This window comes from Mangifera indica, chromosome 13 (assembly GCF_011075055.1).
Source record: "Mangifera indica cultivar Alphonso chromosome 13, CATAS_Mindica_2.1, whole genome shotgun sequence".
Lineage (NCBI taxonomy): Eukaryota > Viridiplantae > Streptophyta > Magnoliopsida > Sapindales > Anacardiaceae > Mangifera > Mangifera indica.
In genome coordinates this window covers 7,678,673-7,701,585 of record NC_058149.1, presented here as the reverse complement: position 1 = coordinate 7,701,585, position 22,913 = coordinate 7,678,673, and the positions used below count along the sequence as shown (strand labels likewise).

The following is a 22,913-nucleotide window of genomic DNA, read 5'->3' as shown; positions in this document are numbered from 1 at the left end:
TATAGTTTCAAAAAATTAAATTTCCTCCCACCCCCTGTATTCCTCTATGTTCTTTGGATCACTTCCTGGGTTATTGTTCAAAATACCCTCTCCCCCTGGGGGTTTCCTTTGATGTCCCTTAGGTCCTAGGATATCTCGGGGTCCCTCAAGTGAATTTTCGATGAAACTAAGATATTTTCAAGTAAAAAATCATCATTTCAGAGTTCAATTTCAACAAAAATCAAATCTATACATCCTATAACACAACATCCTTTAAAAAATTCAACCAAAATAAGTAAGAATCAAAATATTTTCTGCATTATTCAAAATTAAAACTCTAAACATTCAACGTTTAAAATTTTTATCAAATCGCAATAATTCTAATAATAAAATGATTCAAACAAGAGTAGAGATGATGTACTATCTTTTTTTGCCATTTTAGTCATCAGAAAACACAAAAAATGCCGACAAAAGTTCAAAGAAGTTGAACGACGTTGAATCGTGAATGACCCATAAGTAGGGCTGGATTTGAGCCGAGCCGAGCTTGGCTCGTAGCTAGCTCGAGCTCGGCTCGGTTCATATATGAGCGATTCGAGTTTGGCTCGAGCTCGACTCGACTCGTTTCGGGCTCGCGTTTGGCTCGGTTCGTTTCGGCTCGATTCGACTCGTTTTCTCTTATCAAAACGACGTCGTTTTTTCTTATCAAAACGACGTCGTTTTTAATATATATTAATCAAAACGACGTCGTTTTGTATAAAAAATTTTAAAAAAATTTACCGAGCCAATTCGAGCAAGCTCGAGCTCGAACCGAGCTGAGTCGAGCTCGAGCCGAGTCAAGCTCGGCTTGGATCCAACCCTACCCATAAGAGACCTATGAATTTCTTTGAATCCTAATGGTGATTAAGGGGAAATTTGGGCAGAGATATGATTATTTTTAGTTTATATATAAAGACATTTTGGTCATTGCAACTAAATAGGGTATTTTTGCTTAATTTTTAACTTTTAGAATAATCTCACTTAGACCTCTGTTGTTTTGGTTAATTCTTTAATTTCCCTTTTATAGATGAAATATCATATATTTGTAAAATATATACATTTTATATCACAACAGTGCTGTACATTACTTTTGTAATTAACATGGAAATGCGGCATTTGAGCAGAATGTGCTTAATATTATTCTACTTTTTTTTTAAATCACCTTAAATTTTACATAAGAACAGTATTGCGCTTAAGCTAAAGAGCGCTTTAATTCTGTTATTCCAAGTAAGCCCCTCTGTTTGCTTATTTCATCGTCAACCGAAGCACCCCGTCATTTTAAAGGGGCGGCATCAACAGGAAGTAAAGTTGATGAATCAAATGGCTTCTTCAAAAGTCTTATAAAATTTAATTTTACAAATAAATAATCTCACCCAATTTCTGTCTTCTCAAACCAATCATGACGGTAAATTATACGTTAAATCACTACTTCTCAGATCTCATTGTTCAGTCAACTACTCAATTTTCTTAACAAAAATTAATTTCATTTTATTTGCAGGACTCTTCAGGAACCACTTTGATGGATCTGATAACGGCTGACCCGTCCACGGCTTCCACAATGACGACGGCGTCGTCGGGATCCACGGCGCCGTCGGCGGCTGCCCCGACATCAGTGTCGAGCGGTGGCGGAGGTATTTCGACGAAGACGACATTGGGAGAGAAGAAGTCCAAGAGAGCGACGTTGATGCAGATCCAGAACGACACCGTTTCTGCGGCCAAGGCCGTTTTGAATCCGGTTCGTGGCAACATCAATATCATGCCGCAGAGGCAAAACAAGAACAAAAAGGTTAACTAAATTGTCTTAATTCTGTCTAAATTATGCTAAAGAAAATTTATATGTAAATAAATTTAAATTGAAAGCAACATTTACAGCCGGTTTCATATGCGCAACTTGCGAGGAGTATTCATGAACTAGCTGCTACTTCAGATCAGGTGAACATTGCCTTTTTTGACTTCGATTTTCTAATATTTTCTAATATTTACTTACTTTTACTTGCAATTTATTTTTTTTAATCTTTTGTTTTGTATGATTTGTGAATAGAAAAGTTCACAGAAACAATTAGTGCTTCATGTTTTTCCAAAGCTCGCTGTGTATAATTCTGTTGACCCTTCCTTGGCGCCTTCTCTTCTTATGGTATGCTATAGTTTTCTTATCATTGTATACATTATTTTGTATCTGATTGAGTAGAAGCCTACTTTGTTTTTTTATAATGAGTTAATAGTTCCTGTGGGAATGCTCTTGTTATAAAGTAAACACTGTAGGTTCTTTTATTTATAGACCATGTTTATTGTAATTGTTGCTTGATTTCTGTTTGTTTTAATGAATTCAACAGCTGGATCAACAATGTGAAGATAGAAGTGTACTACGCTATGTCTATTATTACTTGGCCAGAATTTTATCGGATACTGGGGTGCAAGGCTTAAGTCCGGGTGGTGGGATCCCAACTCCGAACTGGGATGCCCTTGCTGACATAGATGCTGGTGGAGGTGTAACTAGAGCTGATGTGGTTCCTAGAATTGTTAACCAGCTTACAACAGAAGCTTCAAATCCTGATGTTGAATGTAAAGTTGTTTCCTAGCTTTACATGATATGCAAATGTTTATTAATTTGATTGATTCAGTAGTTTAAATATTTACACGTCTTCACAAGTACTATAATGATGTTCATCTGTACTTCAGTGCTTTTGCAATTTACTGTTTCAACTAAAAAAAAAGCCCTTGAAGGTTGATCAGACCCTGGAGACTTATGTTTAGTGTGATTAGTCAGCATTATGTCTAAGAAATTTCTCAGTTGTTATCTGTTCTAAAATTTTTTTTTCCCTTAAAAATAGTTTACCTTATGTGTCCCACTTTTCTGGATACATTTATTGTTTGACCAAAGTTTGGTTGTACTCTCCCTTATGTGTCCCACTCTTCTTTCTCTCTTTTTTTTTTAATTTCTTTTGTGTTTTTTCTTAGACAGTTTTTAGTTTGTTCCTTTTTGTCCGTACAAAACAAGAGATCTTTATCAGAGGGTTGAAATTGCAATAGTGCATGAAACACTAAATATGCAAAAGTCAAAAGATAAAATTACTTCATTGAACTCCAAATTTAGTTACAAAGCATGTCAATATAAAAAAATAAAGAAGAAAGAGATATCATCAAATCTTTTAGAAATCCTATGGGACAGAATTCTTTAAAAATGTGCAGCCTTTTATTTATTTTTTGTTAATTTGGAAGAGAGAAAGAGATGAGTTTTGAAGGAAAAATAAATGAATAGGTTGGTAGCCTATGGGACAGAATTAATTTATTTTCCCCTTTTTGGCCTTGTATAACCAAGGAGGATAAAGGCAGTTCCTTTTTCTTTTTCAATTTGAATTTAATTAACGTTTTTGATACTTTGTTCATGGAGTTGTAATCTTTTTTGTATTGTTCTTGTTTTCTACAGTGGGATTGGTTTTGGATGTTCCTGTGGTTCATTTTTTGTATCCTCTTTTTCTGATTTAATGTAACTTATGTTTCTTATGCCCAAAAAAAAAAAATGAAATAATTAGAAATTGTAGCCTAGTATTTACAGTCAAATATTTATTATCGCATAATTTGAACAGTGCATGGCTATATGCATGCATGAATGAATATTAAAATTTTATGGTGAATACAGTTGACTGGGTTCAACAGTTCTATTCTTTGATCTGTAATAACTTATGTACCCTTCACTCGGAAATTATATGGCCAAGACTTAGTAAAGTTGTCATCACTCACTTTTATTACTGTTTTGGCAAGGTTCTCTTTGAATGGTTTCTTTTAGAAATTTGTATTAAATTGTCTACCTTTCTCTTGCAGTATATCTTGATTGAAGCAACAATAGTGCTATATGAATATAATCTTGTTTTTGTTATTTCTTCATTTCTAAGACCATGAAAAGTACTTTTTGATGTTGTCGTTCATCTTTGACTAAATACTTTTTTATTTTCTGTGAAGTTCATGCTCGGAGACTTCAAGCTTTGAAGGCTCTTACTTATTCTCCTTCTAGCAACTCTGAAATTTTCTCCAAATTGTATGAAATTGTGTTCGGCATTCTTGATAAGGTTTGTTCCTATGGCAGTTTTTCATTAATTTTTGACTTAACTTTGTGTTGTTTCTAGGGCTGGATTCGAGCCGAGCCGAGCTCGGCTCGCAGCCAGCTCGGGCTCGGCTCGGCTTTTTGAGGGCCGGCTCGAGTTCGGCTCGAGCTCGACTCGAGCCGAATTCGGCTCGGCTCGAGTTCGGTTCGTTTTCAGTTCGGCTCGGTAACGGCTCGGCTCGGCTCGTTTTTTATATCAAAACGACATCGTTTTGTATATATATATGAATCAAAACGACGCCGTTTTGTATAAAAAATTTTTTTAAAAAATATCCCGAGCCAGCTCGGGCTCGGCTCGAGCTCGATCGAGCCGAGCTGAGCCCGGCTCGTTTCGGGCTCGAACCGAGCCGAGCCGAGCTCGAGCTCGAGCTGGCTCGGCTCGAATCCAGCCCTAGTTGTTTCATATTGTTCTTGCTTACTTTAACATGATATTTGGACTATATAGAAATTTTTTCATTTTTGTTTTTTAAGTTTTAATTTATACTTTAGTAGCAATAAGACAATTTTCCTGTTTGTTCTATGATGCATTTGTGGATGAGATTATTGAAAATGTGAGCATTTTATATCATCACAGGAAAAACATTGTCCCATCTTGCTATTTAAATGTCTGGGGATTTTTATGTTTCAGTAATTATTTGGTTTTAGGTAGTGGAGGTTTGGGATAAAATTTAGGGTTTAATATAGTCATTTTGGCAGGGTGCATGATTCATTAATTCCACAGTTTTCTTTCTAATATTTAAGTTCATTGAATACGCGAATCATCTGGAGGTAATTTTTTCCCACTTTGGTTATCCTTTTTCAGTGAGTATAAATTTCTCAAAGAAGCCTTGAGTTTGTCCTTTTTGTTACATATGGAGGGAAACACATTTATATTATAATTTTTGGTTGTTTTGATTTTTTTTGTTGAAATTTTTATGAAGGTGGTTGGTAAACGAAATTGACAATATTTTACCCTCATTATTAGTATTATTTTTTTGGATAACATGTTATACCTACCATTTAGTTACTTAGCCTTGGTGCTTTCTCGTATTTCCTTGGAATTCACTTACCAAAATAATGATTTGCATATTCATATTGATATTCAGGTTGCTGATGGCCCCCAAAAACGTAAAAAGGGCATGTTTGGGACCAAAGGTGGTGATAAAGAGGTATTATTATAAACTTATTATAATGATGATTATTATTAGTATTTGTCATCTGAACTTTTAGTATTGTATAAAATATGTTGTGCAGATAAAAATCTCAATAAAAAGAAAAAATTTAAAATTTTATTTTGATGCTTTTACAATTTAAGTTTTTGTTTGTTCATTTAAATTTGTTGAGATGATTTTTACAAGGGCAATGGTTTTCTGTACTTCAGTCACTTTTAAAGTTATGAGATATTTATTCCTTTCTTGTAAGGCTTCTTCCTCTTGCTAGTAAATTGTATGATTGTTCTTATTTGCTCTTTCCTGATGAACTATGTTGGAACTTATTATCAATCTTCTATGCATATTAATTCAGGACAGGTAACTGTAAATCAATACCCAAAATGTCTCAAGCAGAGCAGGAACCCATAAAAATATTATCACCCCCTTTATTTTACAGGGATAAAGTTGACTTATGGGGGCCCACATCATCCTGCTACTTGACATGCTTCTTGAAATATCGTTTAAGCACACGTAGGAGTATCTACATGTACCTATTGGTGCTATATGGGTAGTCTTACCATTCATATTTGCATTTATTTGGTCTGGGGCTATGCATTACCTTTAGGGTGCGTTTGGTCTTGGTAGTGTTTTATTACCAAAAATGAAAAATTACTTTAAAGATAGAGTACCTAGGAGATTACTTGGTATAAATTATTACTATATTTGATAAAAACTGATAGGTATAAATAATTATTGTGTTTGGTTAAAGATAATAAAAGAATACTAAAATATTTTTTTTCTTAAATGCTCTTTGGTATAATTATTCTAAAATATTTTACATGTTATCTGTTATATTAATTGAAATGAGGTTCTTTTTGTTTTAAAAAAATATTAAGTAAAAATATAATTATAATAAAATCAATATTACCTTGGTAATATTTTAATACCTAATGTGAAGGTGGTAATAAAATTATTTTTTATATTACCTGTCATATCACTATTGGTAATAAAAGATTACTGGAATATTTTATTATTTATCATTCAAATAAAGTAATATAAGTAATAAAATAATATTTTTTTCCTTGAACCAAACCCAACCTTAAAGGATTAAATTGTGCATCTTCCTTTTAGCTTAAGCTTTTGTGAATGTTGCTTAATTTTATTAGACAGGCTGCATGATTGCCTTCATGTGCTCTTAGTTGAGCATTTTTTTGTTTGTTTGATTAAAATGTGCCATATTTAGATTTTACCAGTTAATTACAATGTGAGATAATTCACAGATCATTTGCTATTTAATTATTATCCTATTCCTTCTTGAATATGGGTTATTGCATTCCTGCTCAATTCTGGCATTGATATTTTTCTAGTCAATCATCCGGAGTAACTTGCAATATGCTGCCTTAAGTGCTTTGAGGAGGCTTCCTTTGGATCCCGGAAATCCAGCATTTCTGCATCGTGCTGTGCAGGGGTTAGTTTTTCTACTTAGTGGCCTTATTTTAGTTGACAATTACCTGTATTGGCACATTAACTTTGGTGGTTTTGTTATGTTGCTTGCATTTAGGTAGCATCTAAATACTCAAACATTGGACTCAATACCTAGTTAATGACTACCATTTTGTTATCTGTTTCCTTGCTGAGGATGTTGATTATTGGGAAACAGAAGTCTACTTATTTTTTATTGCTATGAAGAAACAAAACTATTTAAAAATAAGGTATAGAGTAATGAAAGTAGGGTTGCTGATCCATCCTATACTCACTAACAGTTTTGAAGAAAACAGTTCTAGATATCTAGGAAAGGGGACTGCTAATATTAAAGACAAGCGGAAATTATAGTTTCACTAAAGTTCTTTTTGTTAGAATCTTTTGAGCCTATAGTCTCACAAACCTCAACATGCTGTAACCATTTCTTAAGATAACTCGTTGTATCCTATATATTTAAACTTTGAAGATCAAAAGTTTGTCAGTTCAATATTTTATCAATTTTAGTTTATGTTGATATGTTACTCTATTTCAATAGTTTGTTTATTATCCATTCTGTTTCTTTCAATTATTTGTTTCTATAGTTTTTTCTTTTTTATTTTTATTGTCTAAGATCCTGTGTCATGGAAATAATAACGATAATAGAAGATGATTTTTTTTTTTTTGAGTTTTTACATGTAATGTCTAAGATCTTATTCTACTAAGACAGATTTAGTGCTGACAAATATCTGCTTTTTAGTGTTTAATTTTGGTTGTAATGTTGTTTTTATTTATCTTTATGTTTTCTTCAGCGATTTCCTTGTATTAATTCAAGTTCAAATATTGTTTATATATTTGTGTCTCTCTTTTTGATTCTAATGTTTGGTCCCTTGTTAATGTTTTCATTTATATTCTTTTAGATCCTTTTGTAAGCTGGTGTCACTCGATAATAAGTCTTAATCATTGTATTATTGTAGGGTTTCATTTGCTGATCCTGTTGCTGTGAGACATTCTCTTGAAATCCTCTCTGATTTGGCAACGAGGGATCCTTATTCTGTTGCAATGGCATTAGGTGATTTCATTATCTATTGAACTGTACATATTCTTGTGGTGATACAGTCTTAAAATATTGAATGTAATATGGGTTGTTCCTATGTGTCTAACATTTACACATGACCTTGATGCAGGAAAGCTTGCTCTCCCTGGAGGTATCAATCCCAATCTCTGTTGCTTGCATTTTTTTAGCTATAGCAAGGAGGAAAAATAAAAGAAACACAATTTTTTTATCTTCATAATTTTCTAAATAATAAACACATGTATTTATTGAATGCAATTATATCTACGAAAAGGTGAAAAGGAAGGACACATCTCGAAATTTTCAGACCCCATGGTTAAAGAACATTATCTAATCTTGCCTGGCAATGTTGAGATCACCGCATTATTGTCTAAAAAAATTCTTGTACTCTCACTAGGCAGAAAACCAAATTATGAAAAAATTGCAGTCTTTTAAGTCAAGCTCAAAAATCAGACATTGAGAACTGAATTACAGGGGAGTTTATCTACTCAATGGAAGTTATAAATCACCAACAAATTAAGCATACTTTTTTCTAGGATGTAGGACAATATAAAGCAAGATTGATTTTCATTGAGCCTCTTTGCAGATATTGTACCACTTTGGAGAAAGACGCATCCATGCTGTTCATTTTATTCCTTTTAGTGATCAACTAAGCTAAATTCTTTAGTGTGCTTGGAACCCTAGCCTTCAAAATCAATATTTTTTGTTTAGAATACCAAATGTAAAGCCATCAATTGGGATTTCAAGTCTTTGAGTTTGTTATCTTGGAAGTGGAACTTCAATTTTAAAAGTATTTTGAATGAAAGGGAAATGGGAGAATTCATTGAGCTTATAGAGTTGGCAGGAAATATAAAAATATTGATGAGACTAAAAGCGACTAAGGATTATGGAATTTTGAAGCTTTAGCAATTGATCTTGTAAATCCTACCATGAATGGTGGGTAGATGATTATCCCATTGTTGATGAATTCAGTCTCAAAATAATATGGAGGTTCACAATCCCTCCCAAAATCCAAGTATTGTTTTGACTTTAGTCAAGACAAAATCAGTACAGGAGATGTGATTCAGAAGGTATTCTTTGATGTGCCTATCTCCATCTTGTGTGTGATGTGTAAAAGGTGGAGAGTGAGAATTACCTTATCCTTTATTGATCAATGGCTTCAAAATAATGGCTAAAATTTGTAAAAAATCTAGGATAGAATATGCGATTCCAAGTTATTGGACTGTAAACCTTTATGGGACAGAGTTGCGTTTATTTCTTCAATTTTTGCTTCCATTTCAAAGGAAATTATGGACTCTTCTTTTTTCATTGTACATCTTAATTGGGAAGGGGTGTTCAGCTATCTTTGTGTGCTTTGCTTAGTGAAGAGAATATTATCTTTGACATTATTTTTGTTGTTGTATTTTATAGAATTGTTCCTGTTTTCAGATCTTTTGATCTCTTTGTAGATCTCTAGTCCACTGATTTAGCTGCCTCAGTCTCTTCTTAATATAGTTTAAAAATTTCTTACCCAAAAAAAAAAAAAAAATCATAATTGAGGCATTAAGAAAGATATATTCTGAATGCCTTAGTTCTTTGTGGATCTGTAGTCCATTGATGTATGTAACTCTGTTATCTTCTTTAACATAGTTTAAATGTTTCTCACCAAAATAAATAAATAAATAAATTGGGTTATTAAGAAAGATCTATTGTAAATGTTCTTTGATGACGCAATTTGTCTTGTCATCTCACAATTTGTCAAAGAATTCTCCTAAAAGAAAAAACTTCAAAATAGACAATAATAAAACTGTTATAAGGAATGGTAATAGTCTCAAGATATTGGTGAGAGTCCCTGGTGCAACATTTGAGGCCCATGTGAATTCCATGCTTGCTTTTTGTTACAACATGCCTAAGAATTTGTCCTCCAAAAGGAACCCCTCTATCCACTTCCAGCACAAGCCTAGTTATTTTAACTAAGTTACTCCGAAATCCCTTTACCATAGGCTGAGTCACTGCATTCGAGTTGACTAGGAGTTCTTCTCCGTTGTAGTAGATAGATCCATATGAAAGTAAATGAAAGAAAAAAGAACCTTGTTCTCCCAGACTATGCTAAATTTAGTTGGCCATTTCTTAAATATAAAAGTTTTCTATTGTCATCAGAACTCATACTTTGTCTAATCAGTATGTGTGTGTGTGTGTGTATTGTTAAGTAACATATATTCTTTGTCTAATCATTAGATTGGTTGCTTGCTTGAATGTTTAACTCTTTTGTTTAAAAGGGTTCCTGTCACTGAAACTTACATCTTATGTGATCCAAATGAGTGATAAAATATTAATTTAGTCTTGTTTCTTGTTAGTTATCTATCTGGCTTTAACTTCTACAATGATAGCATGAGGTTATGCTGCATTTATTGATATACTTTAATTTTAACTACATTAACTACTGTTTAGTTACTTCTCTTAAGATTGTTAGGTTGTTGTATGAATCAGGGGCTTTACAGGATGTTCTCCATTTGCCTGACGTGCTCGCTAGAGTTGCATTGGCCAGGTTGTGCCATGCAATAGCTAGAGCTCGGTCTCTTGATGGTAAATGTTTAAAATGTTTTTGTATTATATGGGACATGTATTATCTGCAAATGTAAGAAGTGGCATTTTGGGAATTTGGTGTAGAGAGGCCAGACATAAAATCTCAGTTCAACTCAGTACTCTATCAGCTCCTGTTGGATCCCAGTGAACGAGTTTGTTTTGAGGCAATCTTATGTGTATTGGGAAGATCTGATAACACAGATAGGTATTTGTCTGTTATTTTTAATGAATTAAGTTTCCAATTCACCGCTTTTAGGTAACTTATGGGTGCAGTAGTTCTGTTTCTGGTTTTATCCCTCCAGTATTAGCTTTCTAGAATGTGGTCATCCTTACTCTTATGTGCTGTAGGACGGAAGAGCGTGCTGCTGGCTGGTACCGGTTAACTAGGGAAATTCTCAAATTGCCAGAAGCACCCTCTGTATCATCAAAGGGATCTGAGGCAAATGATGCACTTCCGCCAAAATCTTCTAAAGAGAAATCTTCAAAGACAAGGCGCCCACAACCTCTCATTAAACTTGTAATGAGAAGGTAATTAAGATCCCGCTCTCTCTCTCTATATATGTATATATATAAAAATCTTTTTTTGCTTTTCAGTTTTTCTTTGACTAGCAGTTGGTTTATATCTGCTAGGTTAGTTCTGTTGTGGTTTCTCATGTTTGAAAAATATGCTTCAATAGTTGTGGTTTAAGGTAGTATAATGATCCTGTTAATACTTGGGATTCCTTTAACATGTTTCTTTCCCTGCTTTTCATAAGGTTGGAGAGCTCTTTTCGTAGTTTCTCCAGGCCAGTGCTTCATGCAGCTGCTAGAGTTGTGCAGGAGATGGGAAAAAGTCGGGCTGCAGCATTTGCTGTAGGTTTACAGGACATTGATGAAGGAGTACATCTTAATTCATATTCTGAGATGACTGATACACTTGATTCAGATATTAGTGAAACCTCACACCCTGAAGGTTTTGTATCTCAGTTTTTTCAATTTTTATGTGTTTAGAGAAGATGTTTTATGTAACATTCTAGATGATCCTTGATCATCAAAATTTTTATGTTTTCATATCAAGCAATTTTAAATTGTTTATGTTAGTTAGGGCTCTTCAACCATTGCTTCTTTGAAATAGGTTAGTTTTCTCTAATTACATGAACTTCATCTTTCAAAGTGGGTTAAAACTATACTCACAGCTAAATGACCTCAAAAAAGAAAGTTACTTATTATCATATTTTAGGGTTCTTGCTTCCTTTTGAAATACCAGTCAGGCTCATGTTGTGTTTTTATTTAATTAAAATAGTCATTGTATGTGTTATGTTTACACTTCAAGTTTTCTGGGAAGTCTTTCTAACTGCCTGTATGCATGTCTGCATGTTTTTTCTCAACAGAATTATGTTTCTATTTCAAAAATATTGGCATAGCCAACATTATATTTGGTCCTCATACGATTTACTAAGGAACATGTTAAATTTTGAATTTTCATGCTTATTAGCTACTTTTCTGCTAAATGATTCCTAGTTGCACGTGGGGTCATTTATTCTATATTATCTTATTTTGTTGTTGATTTTCTATTTCTTTTTTCTTCTTTTATATATATATATATATATTTATTTATTTATTGGATGATACTTGATTTTTCTGTTTGATCTTCAACTAGGTGTCCGGCAAACGTCCTCTGTATCTAATGGAACAGGTAGTAAGGATACAATCGCTGGTTTGTTAGCTTCACTGATGGAAGTGGTACGAACAACTGTAGCATGTGAGTGTGTTTATGTTCGGGCAATGGTAATCAAGGCATTGATATGGATGCAAAGTCCATACGAGTCATTTGATGAACTAGGATCAATTATTGCATCGGAGCTTTCTGATCCATCTTGGCCAGCAACACTATTAAATGACATTTTGCTCACTTTGCATGCTCGTTTTAAAGTAAGTAATGGACATATAGTTTGTGTATTTTCTAGCACTTATTTTGCTGATCTGGTTAATCTATTATGCAATTTTAATTTACTTGCAAGGTTCTGAGTTGGTTAGTGCTGACTAAACACTTGTGGAGGGAATAAGCAATTTAGATACTTTACCAGTAAATCCTGGTTCCGCTATGTGTTGTGACACTTCAACTGGAGTTTATCTTGCCTCAATAAGGCTTAAAATTATCTGTGGCTATTAACTGTTCAAGTTTGTGTGACTTTTCTAAGTTTATATGTGCTGTTTATCAGGTTCAGATATAATTATACTTTAGCCAATAGTTGTCAGTTATTTCGTAACTAATTGATGAATCAGCTCGAGCGGTAGATATTATTGAAACTTTGTTTAGCTACTTATTGAGAGAAAGTGGAATGTTTTATGAGGCAGAAGGGTGAGAGCACGGATGTTTGAAACTTCAAGCATCCCAAGTCTGGACTTGTGAGCTTTATTATTTGTATATATTATACACATGTATATCACAACTGTTGAAGCATACCAGAGACTAGAATAAACATTCACTGCAGGGGAAAAATTCAGTTTGTCTTCTGGCCTAAGAGGTTGTCTTTGTGTCCCTTGTTGAATTAATTTCCCTTTAACATTAAGTGTAAGGATTTTGATGAGTTGACTTATTGGTTGGGTGCTTAACACTTATATTTTCTTAGGGCAATTTACCCTTTTGAGGTGGAATACAAGTCTCGGGGTTTATTGGTTCCACATTTGCAGATGTTAGGTATTAAGTAAATTCTTCTTCCCTTACTGAGGCTTTTAGTTCTATTTCATTGCCATGACCACTGGCTTATCAATCTTTATATATTCATTTCTCTTCTAGGAAACAAAAATTTGTATTAAGAAAAAGGAACATATAAAGTAACGAACAAGCTGACTGACTAAAAAAGGACAAGCTGCCCTTCAGCCCAAAAAGTGTCCAAAACTATACCCAAGATAAGTCAACTCAAATCTATAAACAAATGAAGCCTTGACCTAGAAACTGCTTAATAAGATTGACACACCATCTTCCAGCGCACAAAGTGATCTTTCGTTCCTTCACCAACCCCTTCCCGAAGTTAATCTCTCAATGGTCTTTTGCAGCCTGTAGGCCACAGAATTAAGAATCTAGAAAAAAAAGGGACTAGAAATAGGAAGATAAGATAAACTGATTGGATTTGTGTCAGCCTCCCAAGCTCAGATAGGTGATCTTTCCTCCATCCATCCAACCTTTTCTCCAACTTCTCAATAATGGATTTCAAATAGTTATTACTTAGGATTTCCTCTTAATAAAATCTGGCTCAGATGAGCTATTTATTATAACTTCTACTTTGAGGAACACAAACTTGCAATTTCATAGCTTTTAACAGTTAGGATTAGCCTTGACAATTTCAAAGCTAGTGCATATTGGAAGCTAATGCATGTCTCATTTTATATGAGCCGATAAACTAATCAAATAATTTATGTAAACCATGTTACTGTTTGATTCAATTAAAAGGGCTGTTGATCCTGGCAACATGTTTATAGTTTTTGCGGACATGTCTCTGTTGTGTCTTTGTAAATTATTTAAAAGTATCAAAGTTTCCAATTGTTGACTGTTTGGGGGTATCAGTTGGAATAGCATTGTGGCTGATTTGAAAGATACATTAGGTGGAAGTAGCAAAACACCAAGTATCTCTATGTTAAGATCACATAGTTTTCAACGTTTGTTTCAATAAATTGGCCTAGGCATATTCCTGCAATAGCTAACTACCTCAGCTAGACTTAGGAAGAAGCTGCAGCCATGTTGTATGCATGTTCTGTATGAATCTCCTTTAAGATACTTTAAGAATTGTAGATATGTCCAGGCTTGAAATCTTATCAAACTTGATTGACATTGTATATGGCCAATATGTCATAAACTTAAGTCAGATTGACATTGGCATGCAAAAATACTTAAGTTTTTTTTTCTTAACTTTTTGTTGTTGAGTTGGATGGTGGGAAGTAAAAATTTTTGACAAGTTTTTCGGGATTCTGAAATCCATTAGACCCATTGGTTATAGGCTGGGCAAAGATAGTTACTTACTATTAATCTTGTTGGTTTGCCAGGCAACTCCAGATATGGCTGTCACTCTTCTTGAAATTGCAAGAATCTTTGCTACTAAAGTTCCGGGGAAGATTGATGCTGACGTATTGCAACTGCTATGGAAAGTATGTTTTGGTTCAATCATAAAGTCTAAAACTTTCAATTGCTCAGCTTTAATTTTGTTGTCTTTTCATTCTAGTGTGTGTCTTATAATTTGTTAACTGGTTTTATCTCTTACTGAATGTCCTTCTCTCAATTTCTTCTTGCTCCTTTAACCATTATTAATTTTTTTGTTTTTAGTTTCCATGTAGTCGTTTATATTGGAAACACACAATTTTCCATTATTTTTTAAAATGGCTTGATCTCCTGACAGAAGACTAAATGTTATCTCACTAATGATTTTGCAATGCTCCCTCATTTTATTTTTCCCTAAAGTATATATATGAGCATGCACGCACGCACATGTGCCGGCACACACACACATTTGCACACTTATATTTGAATAACTGTCTCATCCTTCATTTCTGAATTGTAGACATGCCTTGTTGGAGCTGGTCCTGATGGAAAACATACTGCTCTGGAAGCAGTCACTATAGTGCTTGACCTACCACCACCACAGCCTGGGTCGATGTTTGGGCCTCTTTCAGTAGATAGGGTGTCTGCGTCTGATCCAAAGTCTGCTCTTGCATTACAGAGATTAGTCCAAGCTGCAGTAAGTATCTTAGTAATCAGCTGAATTGCTTGATGTGCATTAATTACTGTTGATTTGAAATTCAGCATGGATTTATGTTTATTGCATTAATTTCTGGAAAAATAAACTTGCAGGTATGGTTCTTGGGAGAAAATGCAAATTATGCTGCTTCTGAATATGCTTGGGAATCTGCAACTCCTCCTGGTACTGCATTGATGATGTTAGATGCAGATAAAATGGTTGCTGCTGCTAGTTCTCGCAACCCTACTCTTGCTGGTGCTTTGACTCGACTTCAGAGGTGTGCTTTTTCTGGCAGCTGGGAGGTATAACTTTTGGCATGCTGGTCTTCCTGTGATTATATTTTTGCTATCTTTTACTTAGGCAGTGGAGTGAGTAAAGTGTTAAACGTCATAATAATCCAACCCAACGCTACCATTAAGTTCCTTCTTGTACCTAAAAATCATTAACAGATACAGGTTGGAGTGGTAACGGTTTCTAGAGTAATGATTAATTGATAGTCCTAATTGAACAATCTATATAGATAGCTCTTGCTCATACAGGACTCTATTAAGTAATTGTGTGTCTTATAACGTGTCTAGTGGGTGGATAAGTTCTCCATTTGTCATCAGAATCTTTTTCACTGTAACAGATAGACATAACTGTTGATTGAAGATGCTTTCCTTATTGGTTATGTATACTTCAGGTTCGTATTGTTGCTGCTCAAGCTCTTACGACCATGGCAATCAGGTCTGGTGAGCCTTTCAGGCTGCAGATCTATGAATTTTTGCATGCTTTAGCTCATGGTGGTGTGCAGTCGCAATTTTCGGAAATGCATCTCAGTAATGGGGAAGATCAAGGAGCCAGTGGTACAGGCCTTGGAGTGCTGATAAGTCCTATGATAAAGGTTCTTGATGAAATGTACCAAGCACAAGATGACCTGATCAAGTAAGACATGCGAACTTTGTGTTGATTTATTTTAATTTATTTTTTCTTTTCATGGAACTAAAGTATTTTATCAATGTTGGATAATCAGGGACATACGCAATCATGATAACGCAAAAAAAGAATGGACAGATGATGAGCTTAAGAAGCTGTATGAAACACATGAGCGTTTATTGGATCTTGTTTCACTTTTTTGCTATGTCCCAAGGGCAAAATATCTTCCATTGGGCCCAATTAGGTGAATATTTTGTGCTTGTAGATTGTTTTTATCTTTATTTTATTGGCAATAATGGTATCTGTTTCATTTATGAACAGGTGAATTAGAATGATTGATTGTTTTCTGAATAGATAATCCAGTAATGAGATTATCATTTATTTTGGACCAAAACCTTTGTCACTGAGTATGTTGGTGATCTTACAGTGAAACTATATGTGATTGTTCATATTGTTTTAATTAAGGTTACATAGTACAATGGGACAGTGAGAAGTTTAATTGATATGTAGTGTGTCATCTGCACATGAAAATGAAGCAAAGTGTTTATTTCACTTTAATGGTGTTAATGCAGAAATCTGTCTAGAACCATCAACGTAGCTAATATTTTTCTTGTAAATAATTTGTTGACACTCATTGCTAACTGAATCAGAAGTTTGATTTGAATGCCTTTCATTGACTGTTTAATGTTGCTTGTACTTATGAATTTCTGTTTTTGATTTTGAATTTATTCCCTTGAAATTGTTCAACAGTGCAAAACTTATTGACATCTATCGTACGCGGCATAATATAAGTGCATCCACTGGTTTGAGTGATCCAGCAGTTGCCACTGGAATTTCTGACCTTGTTTATGAATCTACTAAACCAGCACCTGCTGAGCCTGATGCACTTGATGATGACCTTGTGAACGCTTGGGCAGCGAACCTTGGTGACGATGGCCTGTTGGGAAACAATGCACCAGCCATGAACAGGGTAAGACTTCATTAAATTTTGATGAGATTTGGATAACATTCTTTCTCTGATTTATTTGGAAGAATTATGATTTGAGACGTGTAGTTTTAATGGTAATTAAATCCATTGTTTTAATGTCTGAAAGAACCTCTTATAGAAAAGCTAAAAGTTTAGTGAATCAGGAAATTTAGAAAATGAAGTTTGCTTTTTGGTCTTCTTTTCATGTGCATAAAGTCTCCTGTAAGTGTAGTTTCAGAAGTTTTTCATATTCTTCCTTGTCTATGAAGGCCTGGCAAATTGTGCTCTGTGTGCAAGCACTAAAGCAAATATGTTAAAGCTACATGATTTCTTTGATTGGAGCCTTTTATGAAGCCTTAAGGTTAATTTCTAAGAAACGTTGATCTATCTTTACTGGTTAGTAGTAGTAAGATGATTCTGGTTTTTTAGGATTTGCCCCTGCCTTATTTTTTTTTCTTGGTATCATTTTGCTCAGGTCCATGATGCCTTTATCTAAAAAAATAGCTCTTTTATATGGGTTATTTTTGCAGTAGTGTATTTCTGATACACTGTCAAAGTTTCTTTTTTCTTTTGTTACATTAATATACATATCTATGAATTAAAAAAAAAAAAAACTCCATCGTCAAATACAAATTTCTGTGGAACTACATTACACTCCTTCAGAACAATATATGCTGCACCCCAAGGGATTTTATCATTGCCTTTTTTTTTTTTTTCAAAAAAAATTTTGCCATAAGAAAAGTTAATCATTATTTAAGCAAAAGAAATAGGAAAGGTGATGAAATTCTGGGTAAAAAGAATTTTATCACCATTCAGCTATGACAAGGAATATTAGGAACATAAAAATCCATTTTTGTTTATTTTATTTTAATTTTTTTGGGAATACAATTTAATAAAAATGTTGACTGGCTTTTTCATCCCATTGCTCGTAGAGTTCCTCTTGAGTAGAATGTGAATTAGAGTTTTATGTCTCTTTGAGGTGCAATAGAATTGAAATCTCACAAAATTGGGCTAGGTGTCCCAAGAACAGAAGCCAAAACAGCTCATTCTCTTTAACTTATTTTTATGAAGTTTGCATTGGCATGACGTAACAAAATATTGTGCAGTCTAATTTGAAAACCAAGACAAACCAGCAAACACACTTACACATGCATTCATGATGCATGTATTGTAATAATATTACACACCCATGAATGAGGTATACATTTCTGACGTGTGGAAAATTAAAACTCAAGAATACATTGCTTATCCTTCAAAATATTTTATTGGTAGAGCATCAAAGCTGCTTATGTGTGTTGTTTTTCCAAATTATTTCGCTTTTACCATAATTTGATTTTCTTTCATTTTTTATTTAGCTGAGAGAAATTTTGATTTCTTTGAACATTTACCTGTCTGGGGAGATGGTTGCTTTGATGATCATGGAATACAATCCACCTTGGCTACTGAAAATCCTTATTTAACTAAATATACTGGAACTATTAACTTTCTGGAAAAGTATGCAATGACATAGCTCATGTCAGTTCAAAGAAATATTGGAATCTTTTATTGGAGCTCACATTAATGGACTTCGGCTGTGGTGAGCTAGCAATAATACACAGTCGAAAATGTCTAGCGTTTTTAGGATTGCAAACTATATTATGCTCTTGCTTGCTCATTGCTTATGTAATGGGCTCAGGTTCCTTTTATTTTACCTCTTGCACATGGAGATTGTGTTTCAGAGGGTCTTGAGAATTAACTCTATTTCTTGCCTGGCTCTTTTTTACTTGAAATGTTTATTTCAATGTTTTTAAAACCGGACCCGTGATCGAATCGGTTATCTCACTGGTTCATGGTTCGACCGATTAAACTTATTATCAAATTATAATGAATAGATTTTGCTTAAAAATTTGTAAAAAATAAAATTAATCAAAATACTCATACCTATGAAGATTAGAATATATTTTTTTTAAGGAATAATAATTATTCATTTGATTTCAATGAAACAATTAAAATAAAAAAAGTCTCAATCTCATGATGCAGAAAAAAAACATATTTCTGTAAATTATTGTCTATAGAAGACGTTTCAATGGATATGAGATATTTTTTTTCTTAATTTTTAATTTTATTTTTGAATTTATTTTTCCTTACAAACCTTTAGAAATTCATTCAATCTAATAAAAAATAATTAAATTACTAAAAAATAATTAAAATTTCAAAAAATATTCAAAATTTTGGCAATTTAATTAAGAAACCGTTTTTTAATATTAATCGGACTGGACTTGGAGCTTGTTCCCGGTTCAATAAGTTGAACCGGCTAGTCTGACTTGGTTTTAAAATCATTTGTTTATTTGCTGAAGCTGTTACTTGAAAGGTTACAATTAGACTCATCTTGGAATAAGTTGTGCTAGCATATGCTCAAAATATTAACATCACTATTTCTTCAGATTTATATGCGACTCATAAATGTTTTAATTGAAGAATCTTATTATCATTACTCCATGGTAGGTTAATGAATTCCTAGCTGGTGCTGGTACGGATGCTCCAGATGTTGATGAGGAAAATGTCATTTCCAGGCCTTCAGTTAGTTATGATGATATGTGGGCAAAGACTCTTTTAGAGTCTTCAGAGTTAGAGGTACACAATTTGTTTTTTTTTGTACATGGACATGGCATAAATGGCTTTTGATCTTTGAAGTAATGCCTATTAAATAAACTTCTCTTTTGATTGTATGTTTGTAATCTCCAGGAAGATGATGTGAACTCTGGGTCTTCTTCCCCAGATTCTGCTGGATCAGTTGAAACTTCTATATCATCGCACTTTGGTGGAATGAGCTACCCTTCATTATTCAGTTCAAAGCCGTCTACCTATGGGGCTTCACAAACCTCGGTATGTTTGATCAATTAAATTTATTTTCAATTTATGTACTTAATCTGCAGTCTCTGTGGTTTAAGTTGTTGAAGTTAGATCAGTTACATAACTTTAGGTTTATATCATATTGATAGCTTGGAAAGATGAATGGTAGAGTTTGGAGAAGTTGGTATAGTTTAAAAGTCTTGCTATCTTGCCATCTATATAAATCTAAACACATTCAAACATTGAACACAAAAAAATTGTCATATGTTTGATAGAATTGAATAAAGGATTTAAATTAAATGCAGGCAATAAATGCTCAAATTTATACCTGGTAAATTGCTACTTGGCTCAAAAGCTTAAGTTAATTTGTGAAGGTCCAATTTTTGTGTTTATCAGACTAGTAATATTTTTTATTTTTGGTAATGAGGAACCTCACTAATGCCAGACCACTCCTTTGAGACTGTATCAATTATACTGAATAGTAAAACCCCGGGTATAATGATTGACTCCACAATCACTAGAGCAGATTAGTCAGAAGTATTATTTTGGTATAACACCGGTGGGATTTGAACGCAAGCTTTCCACTTTGAGCTATACCCTTTTACCACCCAAGCCATCATTTGGGGGCTAATCAGACTAGCATTGTTTCCCTGATTCTTGAAACGTGTTACTGAATTGATACATACAGATTATTATAATCCTACCCTTGGTTATCAAGATTATCATTAAAAATATCTTGTTATATGACAAAAAAATTAAATTTGTTTCTATCTTACATATATTGTGTTTAACAGGAAAGAGCAAGCAAGTTTTCGTCAGGTTATGGTTCTCCAGTAAGTATTGATGGCCTCCTATGAATCTAATCTAGTATGTAACGAATTTTTGTTGAAGTTCTGATCTTTGAAAATTTCCCCAGATTAGGGAGGAGCCTCCACCATACACATCACCTGGCATGCAAAGGTACGAGTCATTTGAGAACCCGTTAGCTGGTGGATCACAGAGTTTTGGGTCTCAGGATGATGGGCGATCATCATCTGGGAATCCACAGTTTGGGACAGCACTTTATGACTTCACTGCTGGTGGAGATGATGAGGTAGGTTGCCCCATTTTTTTGTCCTTAAGAATTAGAGGTGCTGCTCCAAATTTTCAAAAAGATTTTACTTTCCAAAGTTCCAAATTTTCAAAAAGATTTTACTTTCCAAAGTTTCATCATTTGTACTTGTTTGTTGCTACTGTCACCAGTCTAGGGAATAATATCTGATAAATACGCGTGATCTATTATCTTGAGGTCAATTGTGCGGTCTACTGGATGCAGATGTGTTTGATAGACCATTTTACATGTTTATTATGGCCTTCTTTTCTACAATGCCTTTCTTGTGTTGATATATACTTGAAGTCTATAGATACATTGCATGGTTAGGGGAAAATGTTTAGGGGATTAATTAATTGTTTTTCTTCTTTGCAGTTAAATTTGACAGCTGGAGAAGAGCTCGAAATTGAATACGAAGTTGATGGATGGTTTTATGTAAGTAGACAGAATAAGAACATTAAACTTTGAGAAAAGAATTTAGTTCTCTGTTTTCTGCTTTTTGTGTGGAAAGAAACATAATAATAGTATATTGTTGTTAGGCCACATAGTTGATGCATATATGTTTTTGGATCTTTTCTCTGTTTCACCAAGCTAAATTTGACTGCTGATCAAACTGAGCTCTTATGTGGGAAAAGAGAAAAAATTATACTTGTATCAAATCATGTAATTGGCTAATGTGCTATCATTTTATCTGCAGGTGAAGAAGAAACGCCCTGGAAGGGATGGCAAAATGGCTGGGCTGGTACCTGTCCTCTATGTCAATCAATCTTGAAGTCGCTTCATCATATGCTAAACATTCATCTTTTGGTCTGTTTTCTGAGCCATTTATTGCGTGAAAATTTTGTCAGAGCTTTCTTGTATCGTGTTTTGTCATATTGAAATTGAAGATATTGCGTGCAAGGACAATGCAGATTACTAGGGTTCTATGCCTGGAGTTCCTTGTTTGTTATTTTTCTCATTCTTAGTTTTCAAGCTCAGCAGATCATGTAGGGGATCAGCCTGTCGATATTCTGTTGTTTGTATCATTTTTACCATGATAATTCTGTTAATAGTTTCTTCTAGTTGTCATTATACATATATATTTATAAAGCTTTAGATTTAGTGAGTGTAACAGCAGTCAATCTGTTTATTAAAATTTTCCACAAGTTTGATAATTTACGACCAGTATTGGAAATAATCTGGAGAGTATACTTCTTATTTTGCTTTTTGTTCGTAATTTAGTAGTATGTTTGGGTAATAAATATATTCCTACAAAGCCCCCCTCGTTAAACATTCACTGTCTGGTAGTACTCACCCATCTGAAGCTATAATCTAATCTATAAATCTGTAGAAACATTTCAAAGAAGGCAACCTTAATATTCTTCGTGTACTCATTGAAGCCGTACATTATTCAAGCATTATTCTTTCTCATTCGTTTGGCCAGAAATTCATTATTAATTGGAAGATTATAATCTGAACTTTTTACTTAAAAAACTTTAATGCCATCGAATAAATTTTCATCTAAATGCTCCTGTAGTTATAAATAAGTAAGCTATTTCATTACTAGTTTCACTGGTGATTAGGGATGACAATTTAGGCTCGACTTTAGGGGTTCTAACCCTCCCCGATCCCAACAGGGATGGGCCGGGGATGGGGATACATGTGTTCCCTCCCCGCCTCGACCCCTTCCCCTCCCCGCCTCAACCCCTTCCCCTCCCCGCCCCTATCTCTGTCCCTTTATATTAATATATTTATTTAAAATACTAATATATTTTTATAGTTTTAAATTATTTATGTTTTTCAAATTTATTTAGGTTTTTGTTATGCATATTAAATGAGTTAATATATTATATTTATGATATTTGAAATAGTAGATTAATTTTAATTTTGCTTAATTTTGTTATTTAATATATTTATATTGTATTTACAAGGTAAAAATAATATATATTTTTTGTTGGTATGGGGAGGGGATTTTTGTTTGCGGGGAGGGGACGAGGAATCATTTTCATCCCCGTAACGGGGACGGGGATTGATATCCCCTACGGGGACGGGGACGGGGACGGGGATTGAGAT

The 22,913-nt window shown here is 33.9% G+C and overlaps 1 protein-coding gene across 1 annotated transcript; it reads left to right on the top strand.

Annotated features, from left to right (window-relative positions):
* Positions 1 to 1,259: 1,259 nt before the first annotated feature.
* Positions 1,260 to 21,972, top strand: LOC123194606. The gene is made up of 27 exons (XM_044607892.1): positions 1,260 to 1,420; positions 1,514 to 1,801; positions 1,888 to 1,947; positions 2,057 to 2,149; positions 2,349 to 2,577; positions 3,976 to 4,082; positions 5,203 to 5,265; positions 6,615 to 6,715; positions 7,683 to 7,777; positions 7,893 to 7,913; positions 10,250 to 10,345; positions 10,430 to 10,550; positions 10,694 to 10,873; positions 11,101 to 11,297; positions 11,985 to 12,256; positions 14,369 to 14,470; positions 14,881 to 15,057; positions 15,171 to 15,359; positions 15,740 to 15,981; positions 16,070 to 16,216; positions 16,723 to 16,942; positions 19,424 to 19,552; positions 19,664 to 19,804; positions 20,566 to 20,604; positions 20,688 to 20,864; positions 21,237 to 21,296; positions 21,559 to 21,972. Exons 1-27 carry the CDS (start codon positions 1,415 to 1,417, stop codon positions 21,631 to 21,633), a joined length of 3,627 nt encoding a protein of 1,208 aa, XP_044463827.1. The 5' UTR covers positions 1,260 to 1,414; the 3' UTR covers positions 21,634 to 21,972.
* Positions 21,973 to 22,913: the final 941 nt, after the last annotated feature.